Source organism: Topomyia yanbarensis, chromosome 2 (assembly GCF_030247195.1).
Source record: "Topomyia yanbarensis strain Yona2022 chromosome 2, ASM3024719v1, whole genome shotgun sequence".
In the NCBI taxonomy this organism is placed as follows: domain Eukaryota; kingdom Metazoa; phylum Arthropoda; class Insecta; order Diptera; family Culicidae; genus Topomyia; species Topomyia yanbarensis.
In genome coordinates, this window is record NC_080671.1 from 352,336,944 (window position 1) to 352,352,041 (window position 15,098).

A 15,098-nucleotide genomic window follows, 5' to 3' on the forward strand; every position below is an offset into this window, starting at 1 on the left:
CAAATCGTTTCTTCGAATTACTGCAAACAAAATATGAAACTTTAAGAGTCAGGTTTAGTTGAAACCTCGATTATTAGGAAGAATTGAAACAAAACTGGTTAAATTATTTCGTACAAACAATCCATCAATTTTTCGTGTTATATAGAGTCTTTGAAAAATTTTAAAGAAGAAAAAAAACAACACTTAGTCTTTTGTCGAGTTATTGAGTAATGTCAGGTATTGAATACTATTTTCCGCTGTTTGTTGCCTGAGAAAAGCTAAATAGAATTTCTGATTTTTATATACGGAGCGAACGAAAATTATTTTCTCAGAGTTCATAGTGTTGCCACATTTCGGAACACATTTTTCACGTTTACGGGATTTGAGTATTTGGGTATAAACCTTGAAAACATGTTTTGTTCATGTTCGTATCCTGTCAAATTATGCTTTTAGAACACTCGTCGTTATTTTAAATTAATTGCTGAAATACATTTATTTGAGTTTATTTATTAGTATCAAAACTAAGCAATAATTCAATCAGTTAAAGAAAGTCAGTGCCACTCATATTTAATTTTGGGCTGTAGAAAAATAACTATGTGGTTGTAAATTATTTTTCTGTTCTCTCAGTTGGCACATAGCTGCCATACAATGATGCAGACAAACGATCCAAAAAGCAAGTCTGAAACAAGTCACACTAATCTATTTATTTTCTTTCTATTCATTTTTCTTCCAGGTCACCTGTCTTGTAATCACGGGCTGTGAGCTTCTACCACGCAACTGGTAGTGTCATCTTACCACCCCCGTCCAAGTTTAGACAAACACGTACACGCACGTGTACGGTATTTTGCGTGCACCGAATTCGTAATCATAGCAACAGATCAGCCTACGAATAGTCGGTTGAAGTATCCCAAAGCCAGCCCAGCAGCAGCAACGGACCGGACATCGCGATGCCGCTCGGGCAACTCGGGTCGTTTGAAAATTTAAGCAATTAATTTATCGCGATTCGCTAGTAAGAGTGTAATTGATTCTAGAGCAGTATTATCGGGCACCGGAGGGCTAGCAAAATAAATTAAAGTGTGGTTAGTTTCCGCGGGGGATCGTATTGTTGGGGGAGTTCATTTCCCGTTTGGGGCTGCTGGTGATTAAATACAACCGAAGTTTATGAGCGCGATAGCGGCTAACGGAACAGGTTTCGCACTACCACCGTTGTCTTCGGCGCCGCCACCAACATTTCAACGACCGCCGAGGGCAGCTGCAGTAAAGTGACCAGTTAATATGGTCGCTAGTGAATCCGCTTCCGAGCAGCCAGCGGAAGTTCAGCGACAAAAGCAACAGTGTCGAAGCCGATGCCACACGCAGTATCCCGCCCCGGTGGCCCGGGACCACCTTCGGGGGCTTCGAGGTCCCGTGATCTCAAGTCAGTACACCAACAGTGCTACGAAAAGCCAGCGGCGACACGGTTGGTGTGGCTACTACCGTAGCGCATCCGGGATGACTCTGCTACCGCTTCTAGTGCTGCTCTGTGCGATCCTGCCACCGATTCCTAGCTACGGTGCACTCACCGAGCCTGCCAGCCAAAACGGAACCACCGCCCCGCTCGCGTTGATATCATTAGCAAATTTAATTTCGACCAATGATGTTGATTATGTTAATGCAAATAATGATGATAATGTGTCCAATAATTATAATGTTAGCACCGACGCCATAATTAATAGTGCAAGTAGTCAAAACAGCGGCGGTGCTGGAAGGCGACCCAACAGCGGCGGCAGCCGGAATCAGCGGGTTCCGATCTATCTGAACGAGTTCGCTGTCTACATCCCCGGCGGATCGGGCATCGCTGCTGTTATCGCTGATAAATATGGCTTCACCAATTTCGGACAGGTAAGATATTAATTTAATGGGTACGAATTTATTATTTTCGTGCACGATAGAGGCGGTGGCCTCAGCCGGTATGGCCAGTTCAGGTCTTTCTCAGTATTATTGTCGGTGCCAGGATACGATGCAATGGAGGAATTCATGCAATGCCAGCCATATTACATAACGCTTTTTCATTTGGTATTGGTTTGAACGCAGCGATCAAATTGATGATGATATCGTAATCAAAGGCGGCCCATTTTCCAACCCTGGCAAAGGGTTAAGACTTCATGCCAATGTAGTTCTAATTTATGATTTAGAAATTAAATGGTTGAATTTTTACAGCTGATTTTCTGCAACCATTTATAAATGCAAAGAGTGGGGAAAAAATTAACATTTTTGAAAATGTTGGGCTTTGAAATTTTGCTATTGGATCACCAATATTACTGATTGTAGCAATCAAAAAAAATATATAATTTTTTCAACTACATATAAGCAACGATTCCCAGTATAATTGTATAAGTATTTATGGCGAATTTACTCTTCAAACAAGTTTAGTTCCAGACTTAATGTCTTCAGCAAAATTTTGAGGAGTGCTATTACAAACCACTTTGTTGAAGACATGAAGGCTACATGTGTTCAAGGTATAAACACACTGTAAGCTATTTTTATTTAATTTTAAATTAGATTATTATGATTTTACTGTTTATGATAAATCTCTTCTATTGTTTATAAACGATAAAATTTACATTTTACCCAAAGCTTGAGTTTCTGAAGCTCCCAATTGAAAGTTATTTTAGAAAAAACAAGATTAAGAAACACTTCGTGAATATCATTTTATAACTGATATACTCCATATACATAGTACTCATGCCTACAATAAAGTTGCTTTAAAGGAAAGTCTCAACTAATTCGCTACACACAGGAACTCTGTTACATTTTTTTGAAAAACTGATTCTCCATAATTTTAAAACTTCAAAGATGGCGGTTTCGTAATTATGCCATTTGGACAGTAAGTTAGATTTTCACCAAATCCCCACCAAACCGAATTTCTTACTACGCAGCTGACTCCAAGTAAGTAGACACAAAGTCGTTCTACACTCGTCTACAAGAATCTTCTTCGAATACTGCCTATCTATTATAATACATTGAAGACCCGATTTGATCAGCCTCATACGAAAATATGTTTGATGAGCTCTTCCAGACAAACAAGGCTTAATTTTAGTAAATCCTTTCTTGACCATGTTTTCCTTATCTTATAGATGCAAATATGCAAAAATAAAAAAAATCAAAGCTTCAGTTTATTATGAAGAATTTTTTTTCGCGATTTAGTCAATTTCCCCATTTTGTCAGCCTAAAACACACCATGGAGATCATAAAAACGGGTCTTTACTGTATTTATTATTCACAGTAATAGGTACATCTCATTTTCCGAGGATATTTTCTTTCAATTGCATCGAACTCCAGGGGTTATTTTATCGACTTCTTCCAAAATTCGGTGAACCTATTCCCTATTCCTATTCGTGCGATAGCTTATGTTAAGAGGGTATCCTAAATTAATTGGTATACCTAAAGGTTTATATGTGGCAGATAGAGAAAATTCATAAATTTTTAGCTTTTCCTACACTACATTACAAAAGCTTTTTAAACAACTGTTCCTAATAAAATTGTGTAAATTATAAAGTATTTGAAATTTTTAATAGAAGTGACGGAAGGTTATCGAAAAGATTCGTGAAAAAAAAATTCCAGTAATGATAATAATTTTCCCTAACGGGTTTCGAGAGTTTTTTATTTATTCTTTGGCATTAGGATTAGGGATAATAATTCAGATCAAAGATAGATCTGGGAAGTCATTTTTAGAAAAAGGCGATCGAAGTAAAGTTTGAACTATGCACGCATGCACTTCAGAGGTAGCGAGATATCAAGAGCTGAAATTTCAGTGCTTGTTTCTCAGCCGCGTTGGGAATTTGAGTAAACGCTATTGAGTATGAACTTCAAATCCTTTCGAAAGTTTGTTTTTCGAATTTTTTGACTTAGTTTTCCACAATGCATTGAATGAAGAATTTATATATGTTAGTAACGGATCATTAGCTATAATTCGTTTGTTTTTCTATTTTATGGGCCATTTTTCCGCTTTTCCATTAAATTGGTTTAACCTTTGAGATTTCTTGCACTGATATTGTCCTATGCTAATTTGAGCGATTCTCTGAGTCCTGCCACTATCCCATGTAATATATGTTATCAAAAACATCGCAAAGCATCGAGTTCTAAATGTTCTCAATCGATATAATACCTGAAGAAAGCGATAAGAGTTAGGTGGATTAAAAGCGTTTTTTCTTCAATAAGTTGCATATACTTTTTACTAAAAATAAACAACTTTTTAATAAAATTTTATTTTTTTATGTAGAAGTTCTCATTACTTTAAAACGAAAATAGCTTGATATAATTTGTTTAACTAATTGCGCACCCCAAAATAATTTTAAAGTTTTCCAAAGATTACTTTAGTGTAAAATTAAAATTACAAAAGTTATACACTTAAAACCGTTTTTTTAGAAGTTGGATTTCTCGGACAAAGTATGAAGAATAGAGCTTGCGTATCTTCAGCAAATTTGTTGAAAATTAGTTCTACAACTTTATTGAAGACAGTTGCCAAAATTAGAACCACTCTAGCTACAGTTTAAACGAAAAGAAGAGCTTTGCAACGTACAAAAACTTTCCTAAACATATTGTAAGGCCAAGTTATTTATTTTGAACAAAAAGTAAAAATTCCTGCTAAATTTATATTGCAAAGGACTCTTGAAAGCTGGCAAACCACATGGAGTAATGGAGGCTTGACTTTTAGCTGAAAATCATTAGCAATTTGGGAGTCATTTGAAAGGGGGCGAAAATTTATGATTGAAGCCATTACAAAATCCAAGGTGGTGACTTCCGGTTATCATAAAATCATTAAGACCCGTGAGATAGTGGGTGTCATTTGAAAAGGAGAAGTAAGTAGATGACGAAAACGAATGCTTGAAGCCATTTTGGAATGAAGGATTACTACTTTCGGTTGCCATAAAAAGTTAGAAACCGAAATTGAAATGAAAGTCGTTTGCAAGGTAGTACAGTGCAGTGATGTCCCTATCCTCTGTGCAGTAAAGAGAAATTGAAATTGCTCCCCACACTCTGCCAAGGGAAACGAGAGCGCTTCTCTTTCGTTCATATACACCACCGTATTTGATATGTGTGAGCGCATGCTGATATCAGAGGTAAATTTTCATACACCCAACACTGGAACGATCTAGAGTGTGGAAAAGAGCTCTTGAGATTCTCTGTGGCGCGCTCAGATAATTTCACCACCGCGCGCGCCCCATTGTCGCTGCGGTGTATTCACTGGCGTGTGATCTGGTTTATTTTCGTCTGGCAAGCGGCAGAGCGATTGATTTGATTTGCACTGGTGTCTTATTTCAAGTTTATATGATTTTCTACTGAAGATTTGATACAAGTTGCTTGGTAAAGCTTACGAGTTTGTAGAGTGTTGTTACACTACCCTGGGAAACTTGAAGTATTTTACTTATTTTAATTGCGAATTTGGCGACGCCAACAAGTAAAGTGGTCCATTACAAGTAATATCCTGGTATTACACGCGTTTTCGATTATTATCATACATGATAATTGAAGGGTTAGTGCGACAATCCCATTGAAACTAAGAATCTTGCTTGGTCGAGGATTGAACCTATTTTTATTTATGGTTTACTTACAGTGGGTCCAAAAAGTACTTGTTATATGATTTGACCCTTCATTTGCTTTACACGTGTTAAACTGGCTTATTTCTAAAAATACAGCTAGATGATTATTTCTTGGGTCTGCTGTATCTGTAATCGCAGGTAAAACATATGATTAGTGCTCATGCTAGTTTTATAATCTTGAAGAAAAGTGCAGATCATTTTAAGCCCACTACTTACAAGCTCAAGTTTAACTAAAGAATCATGTATACGTACGGAGTAAATTAAATTCCGACCACAATAAAATAATTGTTTCTAACGCATACGTTTATAGCATCCATATAAAACCAGATAAATTTCACGAGGATTCACATTGTTATTAAAAATAATGACGCGCCAGTTTAGAAGCGCTTCTATTTGTCCGGTACAGTGCTCTTAAGGGGTTACAGTACTGTAGATTTTTCAAAACATTGAATTTTTATTTATTGGTTTAAAATGTGCTTTAGGATTTTGAAAATGATATTCCAAAAAATGAATCGAGAAAACAATAAATAAATATTCAAATTTTTCGCCACGTCTCTTATGTATATCTCGAACAAATGATTTATGATCAGCCCAAAATTTTTATAGTATGTTCAAGATTACTTTCGCCAGCGACATACGTGGGATTTAATTTTTTCATTGCATAATTTTTAATAAGCAATTTTTAACACATTTTCAGCGTTTTTCGACTAAAAAGTGTGCCATTTCGCGAAAAATCAAGACATAGTTTTTCTTACGTGCGTCGCTTGCTGTCGTTATAAAGAGTTTAAAAAGCTTTGGTTTTTGGCTCTGGATCAAAAGTTACGGGACATAGTACTACTGAAGGTAATAAACAAAAAAATAAACGAAATAGACGCAAATGCATTGATAAAACCCATAGAGATGAATGAACTAGAACTTGCTATAAAATCAGCATCAAAAAAAAGTTCTGCAGGGCCCGATGGTATAAGTTATGAATTCTATCTTAATTTCTTCGATTTAATCAAGAATGAATTGCTAAATTTATTTAATGGATATTTGATAAGTGGGGAGTACCCACCAGCATTGTTCACTTCTGGCATTATCACGTTAATACCTAAGGTTTGATTTATTGAACAAACGACCAATCAGTATGTTACATACCGATTAAAAAATCATCACAAAAATTTTATGAAATCGTCTTCAATCGATTTTATCTAAGATAGTTGGATTTGGACAATCTGCTTGTATTTCAGACAGTTCGTGCATCAATAATTTGCGACTACTGCGATATGTTATTATCACAACAAACAAACACCGAAAATTCAAAGGAGCAGTACTTAGTTTGGATCTGGAAAAGGCATTCGATAGGGTGCATCATGATTTTTTGTGACAATTTTAAATAAATTTCAATTCCCGCAGTTATTCATCAGCTGTATTTATAAACTATACAAAAATGCAACATCAAGAATTCTATACAACGGCTTTTTAACATCTCCGTTTGCAATTTCTTGCTCAGTGCGCCAAGGTTGTCCGTTGAGCATGGCCCTATTTACACTGTACATCGAACCACTTCATAAAAATTAAAGCATACCCGGATGATATCAATGTTTTCCTTAGAAATAATCATGAATTTAATGTTACACTAGAACTGATTAATTATTACAGTTTATACTCAAAAATCAAACTAAACTTGAAAGAGTCTTATTTTCTTAGATTAAACAATTGTTCAATTGGACCACAATTGATTAAGGAAAGTGACGAAATTAAAATACTAGGTGTTAAATTTCAACAAAATTATGAAAAAATAGTCGAACAAAATTATACCGAAATTATTTAGACTATCCAAACAAATTTAATTTTCCAGCAATACAGAAAACTGAATCTATTTCAAAAGGTATGGATCTTGAATACATTCATCCTTTCAAAATTATGGTACAAAGCTCAAATCATTCCACCAGAAAATAAACACATGGCTTCACTAAGGAAAATTTGCGGGAATTGTTTATGGAAGGGATATTTCTATAAAGTTGACCGTCAAGAATTATACCTCCCAGTGCCAAAAGGTGGCCTAGCTCTGGTTGATATTGAAAACAAATGTAAATCGCTTTTTATAAAAAATATTGTTTTTTCGCGAATGAATTCCACAGTAGATATAGACTTATTCATGTTGGCACAACAGATTACAGAGCAATACAAATATAATCAGAAATGCGCGTGAATGGTTAAAGATAGTAGAAGAATGTAAGATTAATGATAAATTAGAAACAAGCAAACAAATATACGATCATTTACATGATAAAAAAATATTACCACCAAAAAGCAAATCGCTAATCCAAATTGACTGTGGGAAACATTATTGGAAAATAACAATAGCAATTTTCTATCGTCACCAGGAAAATCGATTTCTTTCATGATACTCAGAGATATTATTCCACTCAAATCTAAAATGTATAAACATGGCATTAGAGGTTTGGATTCGCCCTACTGCGAATTCCGTGGTTTGTAGGTACCATTAAACACCGTTTAAAAGAATGCGTTGCCTCGTCGGTGATATGGGAATGGTTGAATAACACAATACGAAAAAATTTGAAAATCATGATCGATGATACAGGAACTATATTATCGATAAGTATAGCAGAGAATTCTTTTAAATACAAAGCAGCATTGTGGTTGACAGTTGAAACGATGGCATACTGTGTGAGAAATTACGGAAATGGAAATTTGAACGAGTTACACAATAAAATATGCGAAGTTCGATGGAGCAAAAAGTTTCTTTTTGAAAAACATTTCAAGCATTTCTTGATATTATTATATATTAGTTAATAGTAGAGTATAAGGGTACAAGATTGGTTATGAAAACTGATTATATACTGAGCAGAATTCTATGTACTAAATAGTTTTTGTGATAATAAAGCTTTTAAAAAAATGCGGCTCCTATGGGACATGCAACTATAAATACATTAGCTCAACTATACGTGCAAGGAACTAAAAATTCGAAGCAATTTTTTTTCAACTATTTTTTTAGCAAATTTCCAAGATTGCATTTGGAACTTTTCATTGTTCCTAGTTCCTAGTTCCTAGTCTTTTTTGATAAAACACCTCATCCAAGAAAGTTATATTGAGGAATAATTTATCACACAAAAATCGCTTGTTTAAATTTGAGGAAACACCTTACTTGTTACTTGAAAATACGAAAATTTCATAGAGATTGACAGAGATTCCTACAGATACTACCTAACTAATACTTTGTTTTGCTGTTGATATTACGTGCAATGCCTCCATGCATTATAATTACGGTCTAAAATATTAACTGACGCAAAAATCTAGAATACGTATATCATAATAAACTTTGTTCCTGCTGACCCATTTTATAACACCCTTTTATGAAACATGAGATTCTTGCTCATTTTAAATAGGCGTGAACACTAGTTTTCTTGAACCCGAAACTGAGCCATTCATTTGCTCATTAACGCGCAGAAACCCCTTTCCGCCTCCCATGCTCTTGAAACTTTGACCTGCTGTTTAAACGATTTTCACGCAAAATAATACACAAATGAACAAATGGTGTACGCTCAATTGTGATGTTATCTGTAAATTAATTATCGCCGCAAGCGTATACCTAATTTTACTGAATATGTGGACGAAATCTAAAATTTCGTTTTAAACTTGTAGGATTAAGTTAAGTTTGCATATCAGATGCCTCTGATCATTATAAAGCTCTCTATACGATGATACGTAAAAAGTTTTCCCAGCTTGCTCCGAGGACCGAGTACTTTTAGTTTTGCAGGTAGTGTAACAATACTCTATAAGCTTGTAAGTTTTACCAAGCAACTTGCATCAAATCTTCAGTAGAAAATCATATAAGCTTGAAATAAGCCACCAGTGCAAATCAAATCAATCGCTCTGCCGCTTGCCAGACGAAAACAAACCAGATCACACGCCAGTGAATACACCGCAGCAACACTGGGGCGCGCGCGGTGGTGAATTTATCTGAGCGCGCCACAGAGAATATCAAGAGCAAGAGAGCACGGTTATCTCGCACTCAACTACCCCAACGCCAGCGCACACTTGAAATCGGTCTATACAGCTCCGAAAGAAAGAGCGTTCTGAGTCAAACCACGTCAAGTGGTCCTCGAAAAATCCACAAAATCACCGATTTTCATGAAAAATCTTTTTTTGTGTAGGGAACATGGAGTGTAACTTTTGGGATAAGTATTTCGTTAAAACTCCTTTTTTTGGTTAAGTTATGGGGTTTCAAACTTTGAAAAACGATAAAATTGCATTTTTTTAATTTGTTATTCCTCAGAAACTACTTTACATAATTGATTGAAATTTTGCACACTTCTAGAATGATATCTATACTGTCATATGGATATATATTTATGAGATATTTTTTTTTAGGAACAGCATTTTACATACATTTTTAATAAACAATTTAATTTTTTTTTGTGTTCTCGGCGCTCAAAATTATCAAAAAATATGTCAACTGACGCGGAAAACGTTCACCTTCAATAACCTGTAAAGATATTTTTGTCCTTTTGTTCCAATCCAGAGATATAGAATTTTTTGACACGCGACGCGCTTTTCCAATGTGCCGCGCAATTCGATGCTGCCTACGACAACTCATTGGCCGCAGCCCACGTGAACGCGACCAACGGGCATGTAAGTTTGAACAGCGTTTAGCTCCTTGTCTCATGCCTCGGACGTGTTCAAACATGTATAAGTATGTATTTTTTTCTTTCATGGACTTGTTGACTTTTCTCGGTGAAAATGAAAACTTCAAATTTTCCCATTACTACACGTAACGTTTCGGCTTACTGCTCTTCAGCCATCGTCGGACGCCTACAAACATTTATTTAGCATTAACGTTAACATCAATTTGTTCACAAAAAATTACAAAGCTAGCATTCACAAATTAAACACAATTTACAATTAACTCACATAAACTTATATCACGCATATGTGAGTTAATTGTAAATTGTGTTTAATTTGTGAATGCTAGCTTTGTAATTTTTTGTGAACAAATTGATGTTAACGTTAATGCTAAATAAATGTTTGTAGGCGTCCGACGATGGCTGAAGAGCAGTAAGCCGAAACGTTACGTGTAGTAATGGGAAAATTTGAAGTTTTCATTTTCACCGAGAAAAGTCAACAAGTCCATGAAATAAATATGTTGCGGTGACCATAAAATCTTATATGTATAAGTATGGTTTAGCACCACGCCATTTCTATTGTTTTGCACGTGGCAACTTCTATCATTGAGACCTTCGCCAGTTATATTGTTTAACACGTTGAAATATCTATTGTTAGTCTACCTTGAGTACGGAAAACACCTTTGTACTTTGTGAGATAATTTGAGTTTCGATAATTTCACAAATATGGTTCAGCCGAATAAATGCTGCAATCCACTAGGAAGAAAATCTCACAGCTTTGTACGTTATAATTTATTCTTAATAACTGCTAAGTGGAATAAAAAGTTTAAACCGTACGTTGGCAAATACGTTTGTAAGTCATGTAGACGGAAGATGTACGAAGAAGATTGTGTTATTGAAAGTGTTGCGAGTTTAAAACATTCAAACTTACAGTAAGTGTACTATGATTTTATATTATATAATTTGTATCATATTTATTACAATTTTAAAACCACTTGATTTTTTTATAATTATTTAAATTAACACTTTGTATTTATTTATTTCGTTGAAAAAACCCAGATCCTGTTATTTTTTTCTGTTTTCACCTTTAATAATGCATCTAAACGTTACTCACATTTTTAACGAAAAATAGACGTGTTAAATTAAATGTTTGTCCTAGCAAACAGTATTTGTTAAAGAAAACTTGTTTTTCTTTCTTTTTATAGTGCTGATAAAGGAGAATCATGTGAAGTTTCGTCCGATTCAAGCGACGATTCCGATAATGGTTCGAATTATGAAAACAAGTGCATCGACGATTCTTTAAAATTAGATAAAATTAATGATATTTTGCAACAACTTGGTGAACCGAAAATAAACAAAAAACGTTTTTCAAAATTATGTAATAGAACTATAAGAGAAATTGTTGCAGAAATTGTTCAAATGAATAAAACAGTAAAAAAAATTGAAGTAAATAGCCAAGTAGTAAGAAACAGTTTGGATACAAGTTTTGTGGAAAACATAAGTAATGCCCTGCGTGGTAAACAAAATGCCAAAGATAAAATTCAAATCTTGACAACAGTTCCAGATAATTGGACTACAAAAGAAATGTGTGAAACATTTTCTGTTTCAAAACGAATGGCAAGAATATCGAAAAAATTGAAAAAAGAAAAGGGGTTTGCATCCGTGCCTGCGGCGAAGCGCGGGAAAAGAATTCCCTACTCAACAGTGGAAAAAGTGCAAAATTTCTACTTATCAGATTTTTCTAGCAGACTTTTACCGGGAATAAAAGACTGTAAAACAATTATTAAACATGGAAAAAGGATAAAGGCTCAAAAACGACTTTTATTATATAATTTGATGGATTTACACGAACATTTTAAGATGGAATATTCTGATATAACGATTAGCTTATCAAAATTTCAAGATCTTAGACCACCTGAATGCATTCTGGCTGACAAAAACAGTACGCACAATGTTTGCGTTTGCAAGATACATCAAAATGTAGCACTGAAAATATATGGAATGAAGCAAGTATTCCAAAAATGCAAGGTAACCTTCAATGACTCCGTGAGTGAATACATAAGGCAATCAGTATGCGAACACTCAACGTCCAATTGTTTTTTGGGAAATTGCGAAAAATGTCCTGGCTCTGCAGCTGTTATCGAAAAATTGGAACGAAAATTGACTGAAAACAACGTCACAGAACTTACATTCAGCCAATGGATCACTACTGACAGGTAATAAGCACATTTTAGTTTGAAAACTCTATTTGTTAATAACCCATTTTCACAGATGTGATATAGTGCAATCGACACAATCAACAGCGATATATTTGGAAGAACTGAAGAATGATTTGGCTTCTTTGTTGAAGCATGATTTTTTATCGAAAACACAAGCAACCTACCTTGTTGAAAAAAAAAATTCTGTGAGTGAGGGCGAATTTGTTGTCACGTTGGATTTCGCGGAAAATTATACGTTCCAAGTCCAAGACGCAATCCAAGCCCATCACTGGTCAAATAGTCAAGCAACTATTCACCCATACGTAGTTTATTATTGTGTCGACGGCAAACAGAATCACTTGTGCTTTGTAATTATATCGGAGAAACTGACTCATGATGCACAGTCAGTACATTTGTTTAATACAAGACTTGTGAAGTATTTGAAAAGCAAATTTGGATCTAGGAATATCAAAAAAATTCACTATTTCTCGGATGGAGCTGCATCGCAATACAAGAATAAGTTTAATTTTCAAAATTTATTTTACCACAAAAAAGATTTTGGTATAGAAGCCGAATGGAACTTTTTTGCAACATCTCATGGTAAGGGAGCATGCGATGGGGTTGGAGGGACCGTCAAAAGGTTAGCGCGCAAAGCAAGCATGCAACGTGTTGCTGGGGATCATATAGTTAATGCTCGTATTCTTTTTGAATGGGCAAAAGATGCTTTCAAATCAATAGATTTCGATTTTTGCACTCAAGTGGATCATGATGCTCATGAAAAAAAATTTAGTGTGCGCCAAAGTATGGCAGTAGCTGTCAAACACACGAGGCAATATCACTTTTTTCAACCTACAACTCATAAAAAGATTCGAAGCAAATTTTTTTCATATGCTGATACTTTCTTCGATAGTATTGTAACGAGATAAAAAGAAACAATAACCCGTAAATTATGCTACTGTTTTATAACTTTGTAATTCAATAAACTCCACAAAAATGACACATGGTGTACCACCTCATTCCATAATCTAACCATTCTATTTATTCGTCAATACCATTACCGTCTGCTATCGGTCCCAGAATGCCGGCAGCGTAGCGTGCGTCTGTTCGAGCGAATGCGTCACGTGACTCATTGGGCGCATAAGGAGCGCGTTGAAAGCGCGCCTTGCGTGACAAAAAATACCATATCTCTGGATTGGAACAAAAGGACAAAAATATCTTTACAGATTATTGAAGGTGAACGTTTCCCGCGTCAGTTGACATATTTTTTGATAATTTTGAACGCCGAGAACACAAAAAAAAATTAAATTGTTTATTAAAAAATGTATGTAAAATGCTGTTACTAAAAAAAATATTTCATAAATATATATCCATATGACAGTATAGATATCATTCTAGAAGTGTGCAAAATTTCAATCAATTATCTAAAGTAGTTTTTGAGAAATAACAAATTAAAAAAAATGCAATTTTATCATTTTTCAAAGTTTGAAAGCCCATAACTTAACCAAAAAAAGAAGTTTTAACGAAATATTTATCCGAAAAGTTACACTCCATGTTCCCTACACAAAAAAAGATTTTTCATGAAAATCGGTGATTTTGTGGATTTTTCGAGGATCACTTGACGTGGTTTGACTCTTCTGTTTTTTTTCTGTGGTGTGTGATATTGTATCCTCTGTGTAGGCATCACACTTGCGCGCTAGTGCATCACTAGGGTGAAATGCCATCACTGGTACAGTGAAGGCCCATTTTTATCATACCCTTGGTGAATTATGGGCAGATAAAACGGAAACATTGACAAAATCGGGACACATATTTTTCTTTCTTTAAAAAAATGCTCTTGGCTTGTAGAGCCCATCAAACTACAAACTATCAATTTTCATATGAGGTGACAAAATCGGGTCAAAATGCTGATAAAATCGTAGCCAAAATCGGGATCTGATAAAATCGGGGACTGATAAAATCGGGTCTTCACTGTAGTAATTAGACTATCGAAAACGTTGTTAGACACTGAAATGGTGAAATCGGTATTTTGATGACGACTTTCGGTTATCATAAAATTTTCGGAAGTCATGTGAAACAAGAGGTTTTTTTGAAAGCGAGAAGAAAGTAATCGGAATTGAAAATTGCACGAAAAAAGAACATCATAAACCGATTCTGTAAGGCTTTTTAAAACTTTTCGACGTCTCCCTTCCTTCTAGATAAGATTTCGTAAGATTTTGGTGAACCCTCTTCCCGATCAGAAAGAAATAACAAGATTATAACAGAATACAATTTTTGTAACATATTGTGTTATAAATTAGGTCTCGTTAGTAGTTAAAATAACAAAAATTTATAACAAGTAGCAATGCGAGATATAGTTTTGAAATATTTCTGTTATGTGTTTCTGATCGGGTTTCCTCTACTTAAGATCAAATTACAATTTTCGTAATTACCAAAATATGATAGCGAGAACGATACATATAGTCGTTTATAAACATTACAAGCATATTCATGACAATAATTAACTTCAGAATAACTGTTGGGAGAAGACGATAAAAGTAACCTGGGACAAGGCTGATATTTTCTCATCTTCGAATATATTTGCTGACTGATGCAAAAAGTTTTTGAAGGAGCCAGCAGATCTTCGCAATTAAGCCCCATGCAGTACACACCAAAAAATAATGAAATTTAAACGACATGTAAACCAATACGAATGTAAACATACAACGATT

At 34.9% G+C, this 15,098-nt stretch overlaps 1 protein-coding gene across 2 annotated transcripts in view; it reads left to right on the top strand.

Moving 5' to 3' along the window:
• The first annotated feature begins 712 nt into the window (after nucleotides 1–712).
• LOC131684253 (furin-like protease 2) overlaps nucleotides 713–15,098 on the top strand; it is a 590,883-nt gene continuing 576,497 nt past the window's right edge. For both annotated transcript variants that reach the window (XM_058966945.1, XM_058966946.1), the window contains exon 1: nucleotides 713–1,860. In XM_058966945.1, the coding sequence (XP_058822928.1) occupies nucleotides 1,255–1,860 (606 nt within the window). In that variant the 5' untranslated portion in view covers nucleotides 713–1,254. The remainder of the gene's footprint in view (nucleotides 1,861–15,098) is intronic.